The sequence below is a fragment of the Pristiophorus japonicus genome, chromosome 7 (genome assembly GCF_044704955.1).
Source record: "Pristiophorus japonicus isolate sPriJap1 chromosome 7, sPriJap1.hap1, whole genome shotgun sequence".
Classification (NCBI taxonomy): domain Eukaryota; kingdom Metazoa; phylum Chordata; class Chondrichthyes; family Pristiophoridae; genus Pristiophorus; species Pristiophorus japonicus.
In genome coordinates, this window is record NC_091983.1 from 193586585 (window position 1) to 193611960 (window position 25376).

The following is a 25376-nucleotide window of genomic DNA, read 5'->3' on the forward strand; positions in this document are numbered from 1 at the left end:
TTTCAATTCATCCATTGAGAAAACACAAAATTCTGGAAAATGGGCCATTGATTCAAAGCCTCAGAATTGCTTTAACCCTAAAAAATCCTTTTTGCATATCAGGAAGAATTTTATAGCCTAAACATACTTTGTATTATAAAAGTAGATCTACAATAATGGATGCTGGGAGCAATTGTAAATCAAAATCATAGGCAGTCCCCCGAAATTGAGGCAGACTTGCTTCCACTCTTAGCATGAGTTCTTAGGTGGCTGTACAGTCCAATACGAGAACCACAGTCTCTGTCACAGGTGGGACAGGGTGAGGAAAGGGTGGGCGGGGAGTCTGGTTTGCCGCACACTCCTTCTGCTGCCTGCGCTTGATTTCTGCATGCTCTCGGTGACGAGAATCAAGGAGCTCAGTGCCCTCCCGGATGCACTTCCTCCACTTAGGGCAGTCTTTGGCCAAGGACTCCCAGGTGTCAGTGGGGATGACGCACTTTATCAGGGAGGCTTTGAGGGTGTCCTTGTAACGTTTCCGCTGCCCATCTTTGGCTCGTTTGCAGTGGACGAGTTCCGAGTAGAACGCTTGCTTTGGGAGTCTCTTGTCTGGCGTGCGAACTATGTGGCCTGTCCAGCGGAGTTGATCAAGTGTGGCCAGTGCTTCAATGCTGGGGCTGTTGGCCTGGACGAGGACAATAATGTTGGTGCGCCTGTCCTCCCAGAGGATTTGTAGGATCTTGTGGCAACATCGTCAGTGGTATTTCTCCAGCGACTTGAGTTGTCTACTGTACATGGTTCATGTCTCTGAGCCATACAGGAGGGCGGGTATTACTACGGCCCTTAGACCATGAGCTTGATGACAGTTTTGAGGGCCTGGTCTTCAAACACTCTTTTCCTCAGGCAGCCGAAGGCTGCACTGGCACACTGGAGGCGATGTTGGATCTTGTCGTCAATGCCTGCTTTTGTTGATAGGAGGCTCCCGAGGTAAGGGAAGTGGTTCACGTTGTCCAGGGCCACGCCATGGATCTTGATGTCTGGGGGGCAGTGCTGTGCAGTGAGGACAGGCTGGTGGAGGACCTTTCTCTTACTGATGTTTAGCGTAAGGCCCATGCTTTCGTACACCTCAGTAAATACGTCGACTATGTCCTGGAGTTCAGCCTCTGTGTGTGCGCAGACGCAGGCGTCGTCTGTGTACTGTAGCTCGACGACAGAGGTTGGGGTGGTCTTGGACCTGGCCTGGAGACGGCGAAGGTTGAACAGGTTCCCACTGGTTCTGTAATTTAGTTCCACTCCAGTGGGGAGCTTGTCAACTGTGAGGTGGAGCATGGCAGCGAGGAAGATTGAGAAAAGGGTTGGGGCGATGATGCAGCCCTGCTTGACCCCGGTGCGGATGTGATTGGGTATTACAACAACAGCGTGCATCTATATTGCATCTTTAACATAGAAAAATCTCCCAAAGCACTTCTCAGGCGTAAATAAAAAATGGATGACACTTCAAAAAAAGAGCTACTTGGATGGGTGACCCAAAGCTGGGTCAAAGTGAGGGATTTTAAGGAGGAGAGGGAGGTGGCAAGATAGTGGGTTTTAGGGAGGGAATTCCAAAGTGTGGGACCTAGGCGGCTGCCTAAGGTGAGGGGAAGGGGGAGTTTCGCAGTACTTTTAACAAACTTACTGCACTGGAGCAGGAGGAACTTCCTGACCAATGTCAACATTCAACATTAGATTGGATAGATGGATGAAGGAAGTGAGATCAAAGTGACATGGGAACATGGTGGGTAAATGGGATTCGAACTTTTTATTTGCATTGAGGGTAAACGCCGACATGAACTGGTTGTAGCTTTTTAATATATATATATATATAGTATCCACACACATCAATATATATTCGCAGGGAATTTACCTGTGCACCGCATAAATAGGGTTTACAACATTTCGCAGAAGTTATGATGGCCAATGGGGAGAAGCTCTGAGGAAATTCCTGGTGACTGCATCTGTGTGAAATAATGGCCCAGAATTTGCGGTCAGCAATGAAGCAAAGGTGCTCGCCGCTGGCCCCGAAGAAAGCTGCCCACAGAAATCTTGCAATCTCTGTGGTGAGAAGTTTGCCTTTTTCAACTTTCAAGTGATTTCAGCACTCTATAATGTGAATTCCTAGTATGAAGCTGCTGTGATGTTAACAAACTATCAAAGCAGCCAATCACATTGCAGAATTCTCACAGACAGGAAACCAGGAAATGAGAAGCTGTTTTTATCTGCACTTTTAAAAAATGTTAGAGAGCAAAACAAACATTGGGGGCTAGAAATTGGGCAGCGTCCCATTTGGGCTGCCAACTCTTGGGGGAGCGCAAAAGTATCGCCGGGCGCTATGCAAGTGAAGCTGACGCATAATTCCGGTTTAGCGCTCCAGGAAGGAAATTGAGAGCTAAATCAAGTCCCCCCACTTCCCTTGGAGCGCTAAAGCCAGCAAGAGGGGCAGTTGCATTACAGCACTGCACAATGTCGAGTGCAGCACTGCCGGGTTCGGAGATTCTATCCCTCCCTTAAAGGGAAGGGCCATTGCTGCAGGCTCTGCATTAAATCGATTTCCCTCTTCGCCAATGGCAGCTGCGATCTGCAACGATCAACCCCAAGCACTCTTAACAGAGTGCAAGGCTGATCAATCACGGCCGAAGTAAAGGTAATAAAAATGCGCAGAGTGCTCCAGAAAAACTTTGCACTTACCTCACCGGCAATCCTCTTAAATACTGTTCCCCAAGCAGCCGGCCTATCTTACAATGCCTCCTGCAGCTGCCGGAGTTGACGCCCAGTGATGTTGCAGGGGACGGAACTGAAGTTCACATCTGGGGCGGTATCTGGGCGTTGCTCACTGGATAATGCCACGATCCCTGGGGCAAGGAGATTGTGGCGTTTGGGACAACCACCGCCGCAAACTTCCATGGCAAGTTCGCAGAGCCAGTAACAACCCGTTAGCAACCCCTGAAGGCACTAACAAGAGGTGCTAAAGAAGCCAATTTCTCCCCCTGGGCCTCTCACATGAAGATAAGGTAGAACCTGAAATATAATGAACAAACTTTAAAAAGAAAAAGAACATTTTTAAAGATTTTTTAAAATTGTAATGTTTAACATAATGGAGAAATTTGATATTCCATGTACAAAAATTACTTTTTCAGGGCCATAACGTTTGTTTAGCAGTCAATAAACCTGTAAAACACCAATCTTCACTGATTACACTGATTGCCAGCTATGGGGAGTGGGTTGAAGGGTGGGGCATCCCACAGTGCAGCCAGTACCAGAGCATTAATTACTGACTGCAACATTAGGATTTCCACATTTAGATGCGCATGCACTAACTCCTGAAGTTGCGGTCAGTTTCAGAGAGGTAATAACGGCGAACACTGTTAGTTCAGTGTTATTACCCACCGCAAATTACGGGCCAAAATTTTGCTAATATGCATTGCCACCTGCTGGCACTAACTAGAACAATACATGTCTGTATGTTAAATAGGACAATTGACTCACTCATTGATAATATTAAAAATAAAGCTAATTCATGTGAAAGATCTCTATAGTAAAATCTCTTTCATACTGTGATGTTCTTTCAGACTTATGAAAGAATGACCATATCCTTTGAGTTTGAATGAAGCATTCTTTAATTATTTCTAAAAAGAAATCTGTAATAGAATAAACAAATCATCAGTTTAATTACAGTCAGAATTCAGATCTAGTGAATTCAATTGGCAACTTTGCATATATTTATGGTCTATTTTTAAATGTTGTAATATATCCGTATATTGCCACATGTATTCTAGAAACAGCTCACATTCAAGAGCAGAATGGGTGAAACGGCACATTGAAGCAGCAATGTATGGAATGATAAGAGTGATGCAACATGGTTTGTCCCCAGATTCCCTCACACTGCTAAGTTCTCAATCTTTATTTTGTTGTGTTTGAGAAAGTGACCAGTTGCTTTCCCCATCTCATGGCTGTCTCAGATATTGAAAATAAATTATTGTAAGAACTTCCCAATATTTATTATGCAGGTTGTAAGGTATGTAGCCAAAAAGTGTAACCAATATTAATCTTACAGGATTTCATGTCTCTTTCAGACATTAGTTCAATGCGACATAGCTTGATTTGTATTGAAATACACTTCTTTAGACCTGAGACCCACTCTGATGTATCTAGGATATATCCCCCAAATACTGAAGTCTTTACATATATTAATTGAAAGTATTAGCAAGGTTCCTAAAGTCATTTCTAGGAAATTGCTACTAAGTTATTAAAAGATGCACCTAGAAATTAAATGATAAACTGCAAATCAATTTACAAAGTAATATTTGAATTATTGTATTTTCACATTCTTTCATATGTTTTTTAAAATATTAAAAGCAAATTATTGTAAGGACTTTCCAATATTTATTACACAAGTTGTAGGATGCGTAGCCAAAAAGCATAATGAATATTAATCTTACATAAGAATATGAAAATTAGGATTTTGTGTCTTTTTCAGACAGGAAACAGGAATAAGGTATTGGTTAAATAATCTTTGAATCATTAGAAGTAATTAATAAATTTACTAAAGAATGTATTCTCTGCAGATTCCTTGCTGGAGGTCTTCAGTTTTACAGATCCACTTGGTAACATCGATGCTTTTTTGTACTGTATGGGAACCATTAAGTTCCTTTCTGGAAATACGATCCTACTCAAGGACCTGCTCAACAAAGCTTTAGTTGAGACTTTGGTGCAGTTAATGAAAGAGATTAATGATGCCAATAGAACAAGTGACATATATCTTTGCAGCTCAGGGCACTTACTGGTCCAGGTCAGTAACACTATGATAACTTCATTTGTTATATGTTCATGCTGTTATTATTCATGGTCATATTTAATAGGTAACATTTTTAAAAGTTACCTGAAAATATCCCTCACAGTTTTTAAGCACATGATGCACTCTCCATGCATTGCCTTTCTGTTGACAAATACACCACACAATTACCAAAATTATGATAAATATCTTTGTAACATCTATGAAGCCTTCCTCATCTTGCATCTTAACTTAAAAATGTTTTCTATTATCCTTTTTTCTTATTTAAACATTAATGCATGTATAATAGATTTATTTTCATTACTATATTTATTTACTCATGTGGCACCTGTGTTTTCTAGTTTTTCTTCGCTTGTTCATTGATTACTAAAAAAAAACTATAATTGCAGATACAGTGAAATGGTCTGCAGTAAGTTTGAATTGGACTCTCCATAAACTTGAGCGTATCCGAAACCTTGCTGCCCATGTCATAACTCGCACCAAATCCCGCTCATCGATCACGCCTGTGCTGGCATACCTGCATTGACTCCTGGTCAGGCAACACCTCGATTTTAAAATTGTCATCCTTGTTTTCAAATCCCGCCATCGCCTCGCCCTCCCTATCATTGTAACCCATCAAGAGCTCTGCGCTCCACCAATTCTGGCCTCTTGCGCATCCTTGATTTTAATTGCTCCACCATTGGCAGTCATGCCTTCAGCTGCCTAGGCCCTATGCTCTGAAATTTCCTCCCTAAACATCTCCATGTCTCCAGCTCTCTCCTCTATTATGACACTCTTTAAAACCCACCTCTTTCTGTCCTGATATCTCTTTCTGTGACTCGGAATCAAATTTTGTTTGATAACGCTCCTGTGAAATGCCTAAGGATGTTTTACTATGCTAAGGGCATTTTATAAATGCAAGTTGTTGTTACATTTTTGAGTTGTAACCATTGCAGAATTGGAATTTTTTACTTAAACTCATTCCTTTAACATATAAATATTCAGTACTATTGTAAACATTGCTAAAACAATAAAATACTGGAAATGTTCTAGAACAGGTTGAGAATGCACGGTAGAGAACAATATATGGTTGGGCACTAATTTAACCAAGGAGTCCAGGTGATATTCTAAACAACAAGAATATCACCTGGAAAAAAAAATTGAGTTAAGAACATAAGAACATAAGAAATAAGAGCAGGAGTAGGCCCTACGGCCCCTCAAGCCTGCTCCGCCATTCAAGAAGATCATGGCTGAGTTGCTTTATTGTCCTCCATTCCCACTGTATTCTAATGTTTAATCTGGAACCCTCTACCCCAAAAGGCTGTGAATGCTGGATTAATTGGAATTTCAAGCTGAGATCAATAGATTTTTGTTAGATAAGGGTATCAAGGGATATGAATTAAAAGCAGGTGAATGGAGTTGAGGTTCAGATCAGCCATGATCTAATTGAATGGTGGAACAGTTCTAAGGGATTGGCAGAGCAATTCATTTTTATTTGACATTTAACTTATTTATCCCCAATGTTTACTTATTTTGCTTTTTGATTACTTTTTTTCTTAATGCATTGAAGGCTGTTTGGCCAAGATGGTCTCTGCTGATACCATTCTGGAACCAGCTTTGTAGAGTACGGTAGAACAGTCTGATATTGCTGCTGCTCCAGATCTCCAGTCCGGAGACACTTCAAAACTGAATAGATTCCCCCGCCTTCCCCTGGCAGGATCACACTGCAACGTTTAGGTGCTCCACTTAACGGATCAATCCAGATCCAACAAAACTTCCTCATAAGAGAATAGCCAGACCTAGGTCACAGTTCAGGATGGAATTCTATTCCTGTGAATGGTATTCTACCATTGATCACCTAAAGTTTATGTGGATAATTATTAGCAAAGCGGCCTGAACCTGACCTGTAAGCACCTACAATATAGTCTTCCTCAAAATGAGTTTACATAAAATGATTTGTTGTATGTTATGCAATTCTATTTCATGCTCTAACCTTTGCTGTAGTTTGTTAACTAAGCAATTTTAATATAGACCTTTTTGTGATGTGAGTGACATTACTGCTCATTTGCCTTCTCTAGGTATGTATGTTTTGTAACTTCTGTATTTGCAGTGAATAGCATACAGTTTTATTTTCCTGTTAATATTGCAATTCCTCTCTTAGGGCTCAGTTTTCCCCAATGCCTTTTTTTGGCGCATTTGAAGAGTTACGCCCGTTTTTTTTGGGCCCAACTACGGAAAATAAAAACTTGAAAGTTTCCCCGTTGTAATTTTTGAAATTGGCGCCGCACAGCCGGTTCTTTAGTTTGTGGGGGGTGTGTGGAGTCTTAGGTCTGTGCCGAAAAAAGGAGTCCCGCACCCGCCCCCCTTCTCCACATGCGCGGAAAAAAATGACCTTTTCTAAGTGACTGGTATGGGCGCGCATGCCCAGTACACCTCCCGGTCTGCCTACAGCCATTTTTAAAGAGCCAGTTGTGTGTGAGAACTTTTCTTCTGAGTGGAAAAAATCGGAGCTGCAATATGCAACACAGCTCAAGGACCAAGAATTTTTCACAGGACGAAGTGGAGGCCCTGGTTACTGTAATTGAGGCCAGATGGCACGAGCTGGACACCAGCAGAGGTCAAATAAAAGTTACATCAAAAGAAATGAAGAAACGCTGGAACCAACTTTCACAACATCACTGTGCAGTGGTGACCACCCTGAGGTCCAGAGGCCAGTGCAAAAAGAAGTGGCAGGACCGTGGTCAAGCAGTTGGTGTAAGTAATATTTTCATTTATTCACTGGAATTACAATTGTAAATGTGACCATCTGTATGTCCTACCCAGCAGAAAGACACCCTCTTTAAAAAGTTATATTTTCATCTTTGCAGAGGAAGGTGGCCCACAACAAAAGAGAGAGAACTCTAACAGGAGGAGATCCGACAAATCTGCACCCACAGACACCTGTGGAAGAGAGGGTCGCTGCTTTGATGGGTCCTGCCTGGAGAAAAGCAATCACTGCACAAGCTGTGTCCACACTCGAGGGAGAGGGTAAGTCCTGCAAATTTCACAGTCTGGTTTTGCTAAATGTTAAGTACTGCATGGGCTAGCCATGCTTCGGTTCATGGGGATGTCTCCGTCAGCTACGCTTCGGTTGATGCAATGTGCTATCATTCATCGTGGTCCTTCAAATCAGCCTGCTGCCTGCGCTGTGTGAGCCTACTCATGTCACTCTGCCCCCTCCTCTGCTGCTAACCATTTGTCTGTTCTGTTGTATTTTGCAGAAATTGAGGCCAACCCTGACGAGGCTGAAGCCGATGCAGAAGAAGATTCAGATGCGGACGAGTCTGAAGAGGAGAACATCTTCCAATCCAACCTTCCAGACCAAGAGCATGGGGGTGAAGGCGGAGGGGGAGGATGAAGCCCCCATTGTTGTACTCACTCTGGAGGAGGTGCTGGTGCCGCCCATTGAGGTGCCAGCCCCTTTCCTGAGTGGTGGGACATTTCCTGGTTTCACACTGTCCGAGGCTGCGGGTTCTGGTGGGGTGCAGCGCGCCACACCCAGGGTGAGGAGGGGAAGGAGAGCTCGACAAGACTCATCTGAGATGCAGGATGTAACAGATGTGGTTCAGATGATGTAATGAGTGGGAGAGCATTGACCTTGCGCGATCACTCCTGGACAGCATCGGTGGGGTGGGTGATGAGATAGCGGGACTGTCGGGAGAAGTAACAACACTCGCACGAAATGGGAACACTGTCCGGGCACATTAGGGATGGAATGTTGCAGGTAGCTGATACACTGTCGGTGAACATGATGGATGGAATGACTTAGGTAGTTGAGACGCTGTCGGGACACATGAGGGAGGTAATATCTGAGGTAGTTGAGATGCTGTCATGGCACATAAGGGAGGGAATGGCTGAAGTAGCTGCTGCAATAAGAGAACCACCCCCCCCCCCCAGCCAGGCTTCTTTTGAAGCCGAGCCCCAAGGTCCTGTGTCTGGGCGAGGGAGCGATTCTGCCAGCCGACCTGCCGACCATCGGGCCTGGTGAGGAGATATTCGGTGGTGGGGTGGTACTTTGAAAAAAATCAACAATTCAAGAATTGCATTTCTCCCTTTTGACTTTCAAAAAATGAAGATTTATGATGTATATTCTCTGCCTTCTTCATTCCCATCAAAACTTCGACTGAAAACAAAATGGGGGCTTTCTGTGCCGATTTTGTAATGTGTGCTGATTTTTGTTAAGTGCCCAGAAGAAGTGGTCACATACGCCGTCGTAAAAAAAATCTAAGTTGGCCAAACTTGTTTTTAGGTCAAAAACTGGTGCAGACATCGGGTTATGCCCCCTATTGCATATGACGCAAAAAAATCATACCTAAGTGAATTACGCTGGCGCAGAAACTTTGGGGAAACTTGGAGATTTTTATTTACTCAAAAAAAAATGGTGCAGATAATTGGGGAAAATTGAGCCCTTTAGTCCTTAGTTCTTTTAAGCAAATTGGGGCGGAATATTATCCAGGTTGCTGTTTTACTATCGCCTGTTTTCTGCCACCACCCGGCACAAATTTCTGCCCCTTGTTTTTAAAAACCCAGCATTAAAAGTAACACTATTCCAACTCCTTTCTCTGGAAAAATTATCTAAAAAATCTAGGAATCTCACATGCCAAATTTTTATATATTTTTTCAAATCCAAGGTAATTATTGACTTGAGTGTGGATAACAATTGATACAAAATATATTAATGATTTACTAAGATACTTGAAGATGAATGAATTTGAAAAAAGTTTTATTTTTGCCCAAAGCAACCAGCGGATGGTGCTCTTGCTGTGCACCAGCCAGTTTAAAAAAAATTAAAGTGATGCCTGTAAACACGTTACTAGAATTCAGCTGACTACCTTTTCTGCATTTGTTTATAACTAACACAGTTAACACCATAACACCTAACCTACAGGGATATTAGCACCAGTATAAAACAGCTTTTAATTGGTTGTAACAGTAGGAGTTGATGTTTTCACCCTCCCTGTTATCTGGGCATTGACAAAAATTATGATTGCCATTACTGTATCTCTTGGCATCGACCTTGGATCAACTGAGAGGCTATAATATTAACATGAGAGTGTAAAGTCCTTACTCTACAGTATGAAACCACATGAGGCACATTCTGGGGACAAGGTTACTCTGTGACCTTAACTCTTTATTCACAGGACTCCAAAGACGATGACCCTGCGTGGGACCTCCCTTTTTATACCTGTGTAATCAGGTAAGGAGTGTCACCCCTTGTGGTCAAGGTGTGCATCTAGGTTGAGTGTATACAGTAATACAGTGGTGTTACATTGTGGTTACATACATGACAGAGAGGATACCATAAGCTGAGAAAGTCTCACTGTTACAGACAACATTATGATAACCTCCAGTGTTAGATATTTGGAAAAGAAAATGGTTTCTTTAACTGATCTATGTGGCTACTAATTTCTATTACTTACACAATACTCTTCTAAATAATGTGCCTGTGGCATTGTGGATATTCAGATTTGCAAGAGTTATCTCTGTAACCTAAGGTTAGGCTAGCTTTTAATGTACTTTCTTGTATGTGTGAGATTGAAAAAAGTAGTACGGTGAATCTTATTATTCAACATTCATGGATCTAAGTCTCGGCAAAATCAGAAAAGTAGTGATTTAAACAAAAGCAAAATACCGCGGCTTCTGGAAATCTGAAATTTAAAGCAGAAAATGCTGGAAACACTTAGCAGGTCAGGCAGCAACTGTGAAGAAAGAAACAGTTAAAGTTTCAGATGGATGACCTTTCATCAGAAGTGATGTATCCCTTTGGACTGACCGTGGCTCAACTGAAGGAAAACAATATTAGTATGAGGGGATGCCTTGAACTTAGTAAGCCCGTTCTGATGAAAGGTCATCACCTAAAATGTTAACTCTGCTTCTCTCTCCTGACCTGCTGAGTGTTTCAAACAGTGATTTAAATTGGGTCTTTTATACGCTAAATGACCCGTGGCATATTGTTACATCTTTTGGTCTCTCATGGGCCATTCAAATCAGTACAGTATCTGTATATTGAAAACATTCAGTGGAAGTGGAATTCCTCAGCTAGTCCTAGGCAGCACCATATGCCATTCAAATCCCCTTTGATGCACTTCCTAGAGGTCAGTTGTACAATGTCATTGGCTGAGGCCTGGGAGCATGATGCCTGTTCTTCTTTTCAGTGGACGAATGATATGTGGCATGATGGAGATTTTTTTTTTAAGACAATCAGATTGTTGCCAGTTGATTTCTCCTGAGGCTTAAAGCCATATTAGGCCAGATATATCTGATAATTCCATTCACATACATATCACCTTTTTTTTAATCAGTCATCTCCACTTTGTCCAAAAAATATCAAGATAATGCTTGCTATGTATTTGAGTCAGGCTATTTTCTCCACAAGCGGTCAAAATTCTTCAATGCAATTATCTTTGTGTCTATGGCCATTTTTAACTCAAATATTTAATGTTCTTATAAGTATTTATTAGGCAGCTGGGTTATGTAAGATAGGAAGCACCTAGTGATATCAATGTTCCCTCTGTCTTACTTAAGTTAATCCTGTAACCTGATAGCGAGCCAATATCCAGCTATGGTGAGCAGATTTTCTATTATTAGGAGAAGATTATCTGTATATATAAAGTTTCTAGAGGTGACTTCTCCCTGGATCGTGGAGTATTGTCTGATGGTGGTTGCTGTTAGATCAATTGCCATACTAATGAGGAAACAAGAATAACTATTCACGGATAAAGTGAGGATACCACTTAATTAATAAATTGCCTTGAAATTTTTTACATTTTGTTCTCAGGATGTGGGAAAATCTGACAAGGCCACATTTATTGCCCATCCCTAGTTATCTCGAACGTGGTATTGGGCTGCCTTGTGTAGTGATTATTTTTACAACTGAGTGACTTGCTAGGCCAATTTCAGAAGGCACGAAGGGTCAATCATATAGTATAGGACTGGAGTAGGGTAGCCAACTCCGGTTGACCATATTCCTGGAGGTTTCATTACATGACCTCCTGCCTCCCAGTCAAACAGCCATTTTTTTCCCCTATCACCAATACTTTTATATCTAATAAACAAAAGCATTCAATTTAAAAAGTGCACCATTTGATTTTTCTCCCGGGTTGCTTACAGCCGTATCCAGGAGATTAATCATTAATTTCTGGAGACTCCAGGACAATCCTGGACAGTTGGCAACCATACAATCGAGTAACATAAAGACCATGCAACTCCCGTTCACTGAAGAGCATTAGTGAACCAGCAAAACACAATCAGCACTTTTTCATCATCACTTTTTCTCCACGCCAGCCCACAAATTAGCAGATTTATTGAGTTCAATTTCACAAATTGCCACGGTTGGATTTGAACTCATACCCTTTGGTTTGCTAGTCAAGTATCATAACCACCATACTACTGTCTCCATAGTAATGAAAATACTCTTTTAATTAACATCCTGTCTGGTTCTCCATTCTATACTGCCAGCATGCAGGTTTAAGTAAAGTTGCAAATATGTTTTTACAATTATTGATCCACGCCCTCAAAAGTAATATAGTAGAAGAATGGAGTAGTCCCACAAAATAGATTTAGGTAAGATTTACCTGCTCCTAATTCATTCTCTAAGTATGCAATGTCGACAAAATAACTACTATAATATAGAAAAACATTTCACTCAAAACTGTTGTCAGTTTACAAACAATGAGCACCAAATTATATACATTTTTTGAAAGGCATAATTTAATAGAAGCTTTTCTCTTGCAGAACAATTATGGACAGTGGTTGAAAGATGGTTAGGGCAAGTGATTTGTTGTGGCATCGTGGGGAATTTTAACCCCAATAACAGATGGGTTGGGGTCGGGTGACCGGTTAAAGTAATAAAAATGTGAATCCAGAACCCAACCCGTCCACTTCTGAGTTTAACGGAGACGGGTTGGGGGGCAGGTAGGAGGCGTGTTGGCTCTTTAAATATTATAATGAGGCTGAAAGCCTCTGATTTAACCTGCTGTGCAGGTTTAACTGTGACCAGCTGGGGATCCTGGACCTCGGGATTCCTGGCAGCAACAGGGGTCCCCGATGGAGGGCACTCTACGCAGGGGTCCTCCCACTATTCATCGGGGACTTGGCCTGGAGGGTGGTGCACGGAGCAGTGCCGTGCAACAAATTTTTAAGCCGGTTCACGGACTCCCAGGCCGCCTGCAATTTCTGCGGTCTGGAAGAGTCCGTGTTCCATGTTTTTATGGAATGCACAAGGTTGCAGCCCCTGTTTTATTATTTGAAGGGGCTGCTCCTGAAATTCTGGCTGCACTTCAGTCCCACTCTCCTGATCTTTGGGCACCCTGTGCGGAGGGGAGCGGGTAGGTCCGAAGGCCTCCTCGTAGGACTGCTCCTGGGCACGGCCAAGGGTGCCATCAGCCGGTCCAGGCAGCGGGCGGTCGAGGGGGTCGTTCAACCTGACTGCCTGCCTCTCTTCCGCTCTTACATCCGGTCCAGGGTGTCCTTGGAGATGGAGCACGCGGTGTCTACCGGTACGCTCGCGGCCTTCCGCGAGAGGTGGGCACCGGAGGGACTGGAGTGCATCATCACGCCCGGCAACCAAATTTTAATTTGATTTTACGTTTTTAAGTTTAATTTGTTTTCATTGCCGGTGCTTTTAGTGTCCCCCTCCCCTTTTATAGGGGGCACTGGAAAAATTTGATTTAGCGCCACAAAAAAAAAAGAAAAAAAAAAGGGGCCTTGAAAATGTCTGCTGTGTCACCCAGGCGGGTGGCATGGTTTTAATGTTTATGTTTTGCAGGTAAACTCCAAAAAGAGTTTCCTGGCAGCAGCAAGGTGAGAACAGCCTCATGGAGCAATCCTTGTGGGCCGGGAGGAGCAGGAGTGCTCCACAGCATGCGGTGAAACTCAGTCATCAGGGTTTCCCAAGCTGTACAGGACCCTGCTCCAGGTGGGTCAGAAACTTAAAATTCCGGCCATCATATCCTGCAACAAACACTATGAATTTCTACACTTAACCAGAGTGCTTTGCTGTTCAAGTACCACAATTTTCATGAAAAGTCTGGGAGGCAATGAGCATATCTGAGCAATAATTATTCACTTACAATCTTAAACCAATCATCTTCAAAATTAAAATACACTACCAAATTATTTTTTAAACCAGAAGTGCAGTTTGAGAAAGGAAGTCACAAAATGCTTTTGAAACTTAGCCAACATGTTTAAATTATTCAGTATCAAGCTGTAAAGGTTAAAATATTTTTCTTGCTACTATATAGTATATTATATTGATTTAGGGATTGTTTCAGACCCAATTCTATTGTTATTGTTGCAAGAGAATGTGGTTGGTGAGATTATACAAAAAAGATTGATTTTTGGTTGAAAAATAAACTTTTGAAAAGCTATTATGATCATAGTATAATTGGGTTAGGTTTCCAAGTTGCCACATGGGCATGAAACTGGCATTGTGGATCTGTCACCTGTTATAGAAACAGCCACATTTTAATTTCCATTCAATGCCAGTTTTACGCCTAAGACAACACATTGATAATTTACCCCATTATTTATTAGCATTCCCTTCCAATTGGGTTATACTTTGAATGGCCTTTTTCCCTACTCCCAAAATGTCAGGTTGCGCAGTTGGTAGTACTCTCCCCTCTGAGTCAGAAAGTTGTTGAATTGAGTTTTACACCAGGCTTTCAGCCTATAATTTAGGCTAAAGTTCCAGTGAAAGATCACTTTATTGTTAGGATTTCTGTCATAGAATCATAGAAATTTACAGCAAGGAAGAAGGCCATTTCGGCCCATTGTGTCCGTGCCGGCCGACCAAAAGCTATCCAGCCTAATCCCACTTTCCAGCTCTTGGTCCGTAGCCCTAAAGGTTACAGCACTTTAAGTGCATATCCAAGTATTTTTTAAATGTGGTGAGGGTTTCTGCCTCTACCACCCTTTCAGGCAGTGAGTTCCAGACCCCCACTACCCTCTGGATGAAGACATTTCCCCTCATATCTCCTCTAAACCTCCCCCCAATTACTTTAAATCTATGTCACCTGGTTGTTGACCCCTCTGCCAAGGGAAACAGGTCCTTCCTATCCACTCTATCCAGCCCCCTCATAATTTTATACACCTTAATCAGGTCTCCCCTCAGCCTCCTCTATTCCAAAGAAAACAGACCCGGCATCTCCAATCTTTCCTCATAGCCAAAATTCTCCGGTCTAGGCAACATTCTTGTAAATCTCCTCTGCACCCTTTCCAGTGCAATCACATCTTTCCTGTAATGTGGTGACCAGAACAGCACACAATACCAGGGTTTTATACAGTTGAAGCATAACCTTGCTGTTGTATTCCATGCCTCAACTAATAAAAGCAAGTATTCCATATGCCTTCTTAACCACCTTATCTACCTGGCCTGCTGCCTTTAGGGATCTGTGGACCTGCACTCCAAGGTCCCATTGTTCCTCTGGATGAGACGTTAAACAAGATTCCATCTACTTGTGCAGGTAGACATTCCTTGGCACTATTCAAAGAAGAGCAGGACGTTTTTCCACAAGTCATGGCCAACATCTTTCTCTCAACCAAAACCACCAAGGAAACACATTAACGTTCATCTCATTGCTGCTGCTGGGATCGTACTTGCTCAGAATGGCTGCCATGCTTTCCTACACAAGTCACTGCAACCAATGTATGAAGTGCTTTGAGACAATAAGAAGCTTTATAAAAGCATGTTTCTTTACTAAAGAGACCACTTTGTTTGAATTCTAATTTGCTTGTTTTGCTTGAACTTAAGGAACACACTGTTATCTGAGCATGTGACTTATTGACTGAAGTAATAATAATTCTATGAAAAGGACTGAATGTGATATAAACAGAGCAATTTCTGGCTCCTTTCCAATAGGTTGTTAGGAGTACTAATGATATTTTGGCATGCAAATAAATATAAGAGTCAGCACTTGCTGTTCTTGTTTACACTGCAACTTGTTCAGATTGGAAGCACAACAGACGGTGAACATCTATTGCTGAATAAATATTACAACTTAAAAATTGCAAGACATAGTCTTCTGAGAGCTGATGAATATTTCCGATTACAGAAGCATGGTTTTAGTTCAATATTTAGTGTACATGTGCTGAGGCACGTGCACATTTACAATAAAGTTCAGTTATTACAGAAGTATAACCATTCAGAAAGGTTAGATTCCTTTGTGAGATAGTATGCATTTTACCAGTATAGCCCTTGTAGTTTTCCTATTCACTTAAATATAATTTAGTTCCTTTGTATCATTATGTAATCCAATACATTAACTTTTTTTTTCCTATTTCAAAATGCCAGCTAATTTAGTTCAAGTTATAAAGTTGATCACATGATGTTGAACAGACAGAATTTAAAAAAAATGTGTTTCTCATCCTGTAACATGTTTCTACGTCACTCCCACTCTTAATTCTTCATTTTCTGTTTTTCTGTATGCTATCCCTAACATTGCGTATTTCTCTCTCTCTTTGTATAGATATTATCCATTTTTCATTGTCTCAGTATCTCCATCGCTCATTCTTTTTCTGGATGAATTACAAATATTGTACATCCCTGTCTGGTGTAAAAATAAAACAGGAAAGGTGGCTCAATCCTTATTAGCCAGGAAATGGTGTTAGGGAAACTGATGGGACTGAAGGCCGATAAATCCCCAGGCCCTGATAGTCTGCATCCCAGAGTACGTAAGGAAGTGGCCCTAGAAATAGTAGATGCATTGGTGGTCATTTTCCAAAATTCCATGGACTCTGGATCAGTAACTATGGATTGGAGGGTAGCTAATGTAACCCCACTTTTTAAAAAAGGAGGGAGAGAGTAAACAGGGAATTATACACCGGTTAGCCTGACATCAGTGCTGGGGAAAATGCTGGAATCAATTATTAAAGATGTAATAGCAGCACATTTGGAAAGCAGATACAGGCTAGGTCCAAGTCAGCATGGATTTATGAAAGGGAAATTGTTATGTATCTGGACTTGTATATACTCTGTACAGCCACCAGAGGGCTCATTCCCCAGAGTCCCAAGGGATCGCATAATCCCTTGGGAGCACAGGTATTTTAGAGTGCTTCACGGGTTGGAGAGGCACTCTGGAGACCTGCAATAATAAACTAAGGTCACACTTCATTTTGAGCTCACAGTGTTCAGTCTGACTCTTTCTCCATACACTACAACTGGCGACGAGATATAGATGGCGAACCAAAAGCTACAGAGGACAGTGGGCATCCTGGAGAAATTTTCAGAGGGAGATGATTGGGAAATTTTTGTGGAGCGACTCGGCCAATACTTAGTGGCCAACGAACTAGATGGGGAAGAGAGCGCTGCCAAACGTAGAGCGATCCTCCTCACCATCTGTGGGGCACCAATATATGGCCTCATGAAGAATCTGCTCACCCCAGCGAAACCCACGGAGAAATCGTACGACGATTTTTGCACACTAGTCCGAGAGCATTTTAACTCGAAGGAACGCGTTCTGATGGCGAGGTACCAGTTCTACACCTACAAAAGATCTGAAGGCCAGGAAGTGGTGAGTTATGTCGCCGAGCTAAGACATCTTGCAGGATATTGCAAAGTTGAAGGACATTTGGAGCACATGCTCAGAGACTTTTTCGTACTTGGCATTAGCCACGAAACCATACTTCGCAAACTTTTGACTGTAGAGACCCCAACCTTGAGTAAGGCCATAGCGATAGCCCACCAGTGACAATACTATGCAAATCTTTCAGCACACAAGTGCTGCTACAAGTACTGTGAACAAAGTGATGTTGTTTTTGAATCGTAACATACAGGGCAGGTCACACATACCTGCAGCTACACGTCCGCAGATGTCTCAGAGTCCACCATCAAGGGTGATGAATGCAAGGCCATTATCACCTTGTTGGCGCTGCGGGGGTGATCATTGTTTCCACTCATGCTGATTCAAAGGATACATTTGCAAGGGCTGTGAAACAATGAGGCACCTTCAACGAGTGTGCAGGCGAGCTGCTAGGCCTGCTAAACCTGCAAACCACCACGTTGCAGAGGAGAACAGATCCACGGAAGATCACGACGAAACAGAACCTCTGGTAGAGGAGGCAGAGGTACATGAGGTGCACACATTCACCATGAATTCTCCCCCGATAATGCTGAATGTTGAACTAAATGGACTTCCGGTGTCAATGGAGCTGGATACGGGCGCGAGCCAGTCCATCATGGGCAAAAAGATTTTCGAAAGGTTGTGGTGCAACAAGGCCTCAAGGCCAGTCTTAACTCCAATTCGCAGGAAACTAAGAACTTACACGAAAGAACTGATACCTATAATCGGCAGTGCTACCGTAAAGGTCTCCTACGATGGAGCGGTGCACAAGGGTGCTACCAGGCGATGGTCCCACGCTGCTCGGCAGTAGCTGGCTGGGAAAGATACGCTGGAACTGGGACGACGTCCGAGCGCTATCGCACGCTGACGATATTTCGTGTGCCCAGGTCTTAAACAAATTTCCTTCGCTGTTCGGCATCGGGAAATTCCAAGGAGCAAAAGTGCAGATCCACCTAATTCTGGGGGCGCAACCCATTCATCACAAGGTAGAAATCAAGCTCGACCGGCTACAAAGAGAGGGCATCATCTCACCGATCGAGTTCAGCGAGTGGGCCAGTCCCATTGTCTCAGTCCTCAAGGGAGACGGCACCGTCAGAATCTGTGGCGATTACAAAGTAACTATCAATCATTTCTCCCTGCAGGATCAATACCCAATTCCAAAAGCCGACGACCTCTTTGCAACGCTGGCAGGAGGAAAGATGTTCACGAAGCTGGATCTGACCTCAGCCTACATGACGCAGGAACTGGAGGAATCATCGAAGACCCTCACCTGCATCAACACACACAAAGGTCTTTTTGTTTATAACAGATGAATGTTTGGAATCTGTTCAGCGGCGGCGATATTCCAGAGAAACCTGGAAATTTTACTGAAGTTAGTCCCGCACATCGTGGTCTTCCAGGATGACATCTTGGTCACAGGTCGGAACACAGTCGAGCATCTGCAGAACCTGGAGGAGGTTCTTAGTCGACTCAACCGCATGGGGCTCAGGTTAAAACGCTCGAAGTGCATTTTCCTGGTGCCTAAAGTGGAGTTCTTGGGAAGGAGGATTGCGGCGGACGACATCAGGCCCACCAACGCGAAGCCGGAGGCAATCGAGAACTCACCGAGGCCACAGAAGGTGACGGAGCTGCGGTCGTTTTTGGGACTCTTGAACTACATTGGTAACATCTTACCGGGTCTCAGCACACTGCTAGAACTACATGTCTTACTACGAAAAGGCGGTGAATGCGATTGGGGCAAAAGCCAAATAACTGCCTTTGTAACAGCAAGAAAATTGTATGCTCAAACAAATTGCTTGTGTTGTATGATCCATGTAAGCGTTTGGTACTAGCATGTGATGCATCGTCATATGGCGTCGGGTGTGTATTGCAACAAGCTAATAATTTCTGGAAAATGCAACCGGTTGCTTATGCATGCAGGAGTCTGCTAAGGCGCCTACAGCATGATTGCAAAAGAAGCGTTAGCGTATGTCTGTGGGGTAAAGAGAATGCATCAATACCTGTTTGGGCTAAAATTCGAATTGGAAACTGACCATAAGCTACTCATAGCCCTGTTTTCCGAGAGTAAAGAGATGAATACCAACGCATTGGCCCGCATCCAGAGATGGGCACTCACGTTGTCCGCATACAACTACGCCATCCACCACAGGCCATGCACAGAAAACTGCGCCGATGTTCTCAGTAGGCTGCCATTGCCCACCACGGGGATGGAAACGACGCAGCCCGCAGATCTAGCCATGGTTATGAAAGCATTTGAGAGTGAGCAATCACCCGTCACTGCTCGGCAGTTCAAAACCTGGACAAGGCAGGACCCCTTATTATCTCTAGTCAAAAGCTGTGTGCTTCACGGGAGCTGGTCCAGTGTCCCAGTGGAAATGCAGGAAGAGATAAAGCCGTTCCAGCGGCGCAAAGATGAAATGTCTATATAGGCAGACTGCCTTCTGTGGGGCAATCGAGTAGTGGTCCCCAAAAATGCAGGAAGAGATAAAGCCGTTCCAGCGGCGCAAAGATGAAATGTCTATACAGGCAGACTGCCTTCTGTGGGGCAATCGAGTAGTGGTCCCCAAAAAGGGCAGAGACACCTTCATCAATGACCTCCACAGTACCCACCCAGGCATCGTAATGATGAAAGCGATAGCCAAATCTCACGTGTGGTGGCCTGATGCGGACTTGGAGTCCCGCATTCACAGATGTAATACATGCTCGCAGTTAAGCAATGTACCCAGGGAGGCGCCGCTAAGTTTATGGTCTTGGCCCTCCAAACCGTGGTCTAGGGTACACGTCGACTATGCAGACCTGTTCTTGGGTAAAATGTTCCTTGTGGTTGTAGACGCATACTCCAAGTGGATTGAATGTGAGATAATGTCGGCTAGCATGTCTGCTGCCACTACTGAAAGCCTGCAGGTCATGTTTGCCACACATGGCTTACCCGATGGCCTGGTGAGCGACAACGGGCCATGTTTTACAAGTGCTGAGTTCAAAGAATTCATGATCCGTAATGGGATCAAACATGTCACATCTGCCCTGTTTAAGCCAGCGTCCAATGGTCAGGTAGAGCGAGCAGTGCAAACCATCAAGCAAGGCTTGAAGAGGGTAACTGAAGGCTTATTGCAGACTCGCCTATCCTGAGTCCTGCTTAGCTACCGCACGAGACTCCCTCACTCACTGGGATCCCACCTGCTGAACTGCTCATGAAAAGAGCACTTAAGACAAGGCTCTCGTTAGTTCACCCTGATCTACATGAACAGGTAGAGAGCAGGCGGCTTCAAGAAAGTGCATACCATGATAGCGCAAATGTGTCACGCGAGATTGAAATCAATGATCTTGTATTTGTATTAAATTATGGACAAGGTCCCAAGTGGCTTCCCGGCACTGTCGTGGCCAAGGAGGGGAGCAGGATGTTTCGGGTCAAACTTTCAAATGGACTCATTCATCGGAAGCACTTGGACCAAATCAAACTCAGACTCATGGACTATCCTGAGCAACCCATCTTGGACCTTACCTTTTTTGATCCCCTAACATACACACCAGTGGCAACCAGCACCATGGTTGACCACGAAGCAGAATCCATCATCTAGAGCAGCCCAGCAGTGCCCAACACACCAGGCAGCCCAGAAAGGCCAGCGCACAGCAGCCCAGCGAGGGCCCAACAAATGATTCAACAGCACCAGCTTTCACACCGAGACAATCAAGCAGGGCAAGAAGGACCCCAGATTGACTCACGTTGTAAATAGTTACACTATTGACTTTGCGGGGGAGTGCTATATATGTGGACTTGCATTTACTCTGTACAGCTACCAGAGGGCTCATTCCCTGGAGTCCCAAGGGATCCCATAATCTCTTGGGAGCACAGGTATTTAAGGAGGCTTCACAGGTTGGAGAGGCATTCTGGAGACCTGCAATAAAAGACTAAGGTCACACTTTACTTTGAGCTCACAGTGTTCAGTCTGACTCTTTTCCGCATACACAACAGTTTGCACATTCGCTGGAGATGCCCCATTGTTCCACAGCCCTTACATACATAAGGCTTGAATCGGCATTAATGAGCTCTATGGTTGCCCCTGCAGCACCAACATGGTGCTAATGGATAAGCATTCATGCCCCACGGCAGACTCTGAGTCACTCTAGGCCTAGATCTGGCCTTTGCAGTCCTGTGGCCCTGCCCTGTACAGTTCTGCCTGCTGTAAACATTATTTTATGCACAGTACTTGCCGGTGAGCTACGATTCTGTGAAGATATCTGTTTCGTGTTATCGCTCGTGGATATGAAGGCTTGGGCTATCGTGATCTAGGGATTCGGCAGACAGCAGTTTGCGAAGAATGACCTCGTGGCCAATTCCAAGCACGAAAAATCCCGCAACATTTCCCCCAAGGATCCTGCAAATTCGCAGTGCCCCGTAAGGCGTCTTAGGTCGGCGACAAAACTCATCACGTTCTGGCCCTCGGAGCAATAGTGCGTGTAAAAGCGATACCTGGCCATCAAGATGCTTTCCTTTGGCTTGAGGTGTTCCCTAACCAATGTACACAGCTCTGTGTAAGACATGTCCGTTGGTTTGACCGGTGCCAGCAAATTTTTGAGGAGGCCATATATCGAAGACCCACATACGGTGAGAAGAATTGCCCTGTGCTTGATCACCGTCTCAGACTTGTCTAATTCGTTGGCCACAAAGTACTGGTCGAGGCGCTCAATGAAAGCTTCCCAATCATCACCCTCAATAAATCTCTCAAGAATACCGACGGCAGCCACCGCGTGAAAGTTCGTGATCCGTTACTCGTCGCCAATTTGTTATGTTCAGAATAAATCCACAAGCTCAAACTGTTGTGACCTTGGTCTCTTTATTCAAACTCCAGAGTGGAGAAGCAGCATGGTGAATCACCTTTTATACCTGCTTGCCCCAGGATGCACAGGTGACCCTTAGGTCTTCCACAGGTGTGCCCCCTAATAGCAAGTCTTACATTTTGGTGAGGTTTACATACATACATAACAGGTGTGATCGCCACCCTGCCATTATTCCACTCTGATTTTTGTGTGAATGAAAAATCTAGTCCCTTCTCTCTCTCTCTCTCTCTCCCTTTTCTCTCTAATTTCTTCTCTGTATTTTCTTTCTCCCCTCTCCAACTTCCATGCTGCGACAGGGTCTCTCTTCTGTGAACTTCTCAATTATAGAAAATAACAGAAATAATAATGAGGACAGCCTTTAACATGGGCTTTTCTTCCACTTTGGTTTTCAGAAGCACTTGAAAAGTCGAGCATTCAACTAGAACTGCAATGCACTGTTTGCTCAGGCTGACTTTTGTTTTTTAACACACTACAGATTGAGTTGACTCTCTAACTTTGTCAGCACTTTTTGACCTGGTTCTGCGGAAACATTTTTTAATTTCAAGAGAAAGTTTCCAGTTTAGAGCAGAACCATCGAAACTCTTTGGGATAGTAATTCATCTCCGCCTGAAACGGGGCGCACCTACCGTTTTTGAAGTAGGATGGATGTGGCAGCCTAACCATCGAAATTCAGTTCTTCGTGGTTCTTTTTCCAGTGGGGTGGAAGTGGCCTCATCATGGGGGCGGAAGTGCGGACGGGGCGGAGTGGCCGTCACTAGCGGGGCGAAAGTGGGGGCGGGACGGAGTGTCCACCGCTGTCAGTCATCAGCGCCGGGCTGATGATGTCAATGCACTGGCGTGTCACAATGTCTCCCTCCTTCAGTTAAAGGGGAGAGCTGCTTTAAAGGGGAGAGCCGTTGCGAACTCTGCATTCATTTTAGTGTCAAACACTACGCCAGCAGGGAGAGTTTCAGCCTGGCACCTAAGAGGGTCATCGACGGCAGCACCATCTCCCCTTTAAGGGCAGCCGTGCGCCATTTCGCAGAGAGTGCAATTTCAGGTAAGGGGCAATTTCAGTAGGGCATCAGCTTCACTTCACACTGATTGGTAAGTATGGTGTTTTCCTGCCAATATATCGGTATGTTAAGACACCAGTAGATTGCATACAAAAGGTAATGGAGGAGAACTTGATAGATAAATACATTTTATATATATATATATATGACAATAATGCCTCTTTAAGATACTGAACCCCTTGTGGTTTCCTCATTCTATCCATAATCCCTGGTTGTGAGGATCGACAACCAACTTGCTTCTATAATTATGCTGCTATATAACTAGTTGTTAGGAGGTGTGCAGGAGCACTTTCATTGGATTTCTTTTTTGGATTGCTTACGTTGGCAGCTACGAGGGTTGGGCAATCTGGGATGTGAAATTCATCACATGCACTGTTTGTGACCATCTGACAGGAAGACGGACAGGGTCTAGCATCTGTTTCTCACAGACGTGTAAATCTCCATCAGGTAGTCTCACCAACGACAAACAAATTCACTTAGAGAACAGTCCAACTCAAATGTCATTAAGGCTAGAAGTTGAACTCCCCCTCCCTGTTTAGGATTGAGATATTCAAATATCTATGTTTTTAATTAACTGCGTGCTCTGCAAACATTCATGCTAAATATCAAGAAAGTAATTCCATTTCTCCATCTTGAGATTGGGAGCTTTGTAAACTGAGTTGTTTGGAAGGAAGTCAGATAGTTCTCTGGACATCAGGCAGTTGCAACTAAGATGTTATCTGCAACAATCTGGAATAGGGAGACTGGTCTTAGTTTCTGGCTTCAGGCTTTTGCATTCTTGAGGAAACTGTGCCTTTAAAATTGTTTATAATTCTATTAAATGTTTATAATTCTATTAAATGTTGCCAAAGAATAAAATCAATAATTATATAGCATGATTATATAACTTGATTATACACACTCTGACAAAGGTTTGATGGATCAAAATAAGTAATAAAATATAAGCAGTTGCAATAACATATTGTTATTATTACATTTTGATATTTTTCAGCATTTCTACAATAGTGATTTTAGGGGTTGAAGATTAAAGAGGAAGACATGCTTTACTGACTGTATATACAATGCTAAGGGGAAATGTGTGATACTAATGCATTGCTTGTAATACATTTAATAATGTTTATTAATTACTATCATTTTCCTTTTAATAGTTGAGCAAGTGTATCATTAAAATGTTGCAAGCCACAATGTAACTAATTTTTCTTTATACAATGTCCTTAGCATCTCTGAAGTTTTGTGAATATTCACAACTTTTTGCATGATTTGTATTTTCTCACTGGAAGGTCACTGCTACCCTGCGAAACTTGGCAGACTTGCCTCAGTCCCGATCCAGATTCCTAAACACTGGAGCACTAATGGAACTATGTGTGGTACTGGAACAGCACATAAATGATAAAGACGTCTGTACAAATGTAGCCAGAATATTCAGGTAAAAGTGTTCAGTGCTCAACTATTAGAAACCTTCAAATAATCTGTTTCACAAAATATTTCAAAACAAAGTTACATTTTGCTTTAACCTTTATAGAACAGTGAATTAGGACTAATTTGTCTAGAATGTTGGAATCAATTATTAAAGATGAAATAGCAGCGCATTTGGAAAGCAGTGACACGATCAGTCCAAGTCAGCATGGATTTATGAAAGGGAAATCATGCTTGACAAATCGTCTAGAATTTTTTGAGGATATAACTGGTAGAGTGGACAGGGAGAACCAGTGGATGTGGTGTATTTGGACTTTCAAAAGGCTTTTGACAGGGTCTCACACAAGAGATTGGTGTGCAAAATTAAAGCACATGGTATTGGGGCTAATGTATTGACGTGGATAGAGAACTGGTTGGCAGACAGGAAGCAGAGAGTCAGGATAAACGGGTCCTTTTCAGAATGGCAGGCAGTGACTAGTGGGGTGCCGCAGGGCTCAGTGCTGAGACCCCAGCGATTTACAATATACATTAATGATTTAGATGAAGGAATTGAGTGTAATATCTCCCAAGTTTGCAGATGACACTAAGCTGGGTGGCGGTGTGAGCTGTGAGGAGAACGCTAAGAGGCTGCAGGGTGACTTGGACAGGTTAGGTGATGCAGTATAATGTGGATAAATGTGAGGTTAT

At 43.3% G+C, this 25376-nt stretch overlaps 1 protein-coding gene across 4 annotated transcripts in view; it reads left to right on the plus strand.

Annotated features, from left to right (window-relative positions):
• Positions 1 to 25376, plus strand: part of armc2 (armadillo repeat containing 2) — a 231282-nt gene that overhangs the window by 73145 nt on the left and 132761 nt on the right. For all 4 annotated transcript variants that reach the window (XM_070885651.1, XM_070885654.1, XM_070885652.1 and 1 more), the window contains exons 10-11: positions 4578 to 4801; positions 24554 to 24699. In XM_070885651.1, the coding sequence (XP_070741752.1) occupies positions 4578 to 4801; positions 24554 to 24699 (370 nt within the window). The remainder of the gene's footprint in view (positions 1 to 4577; positions 4802 to 24553; positions 24700 to 25376) is intronic.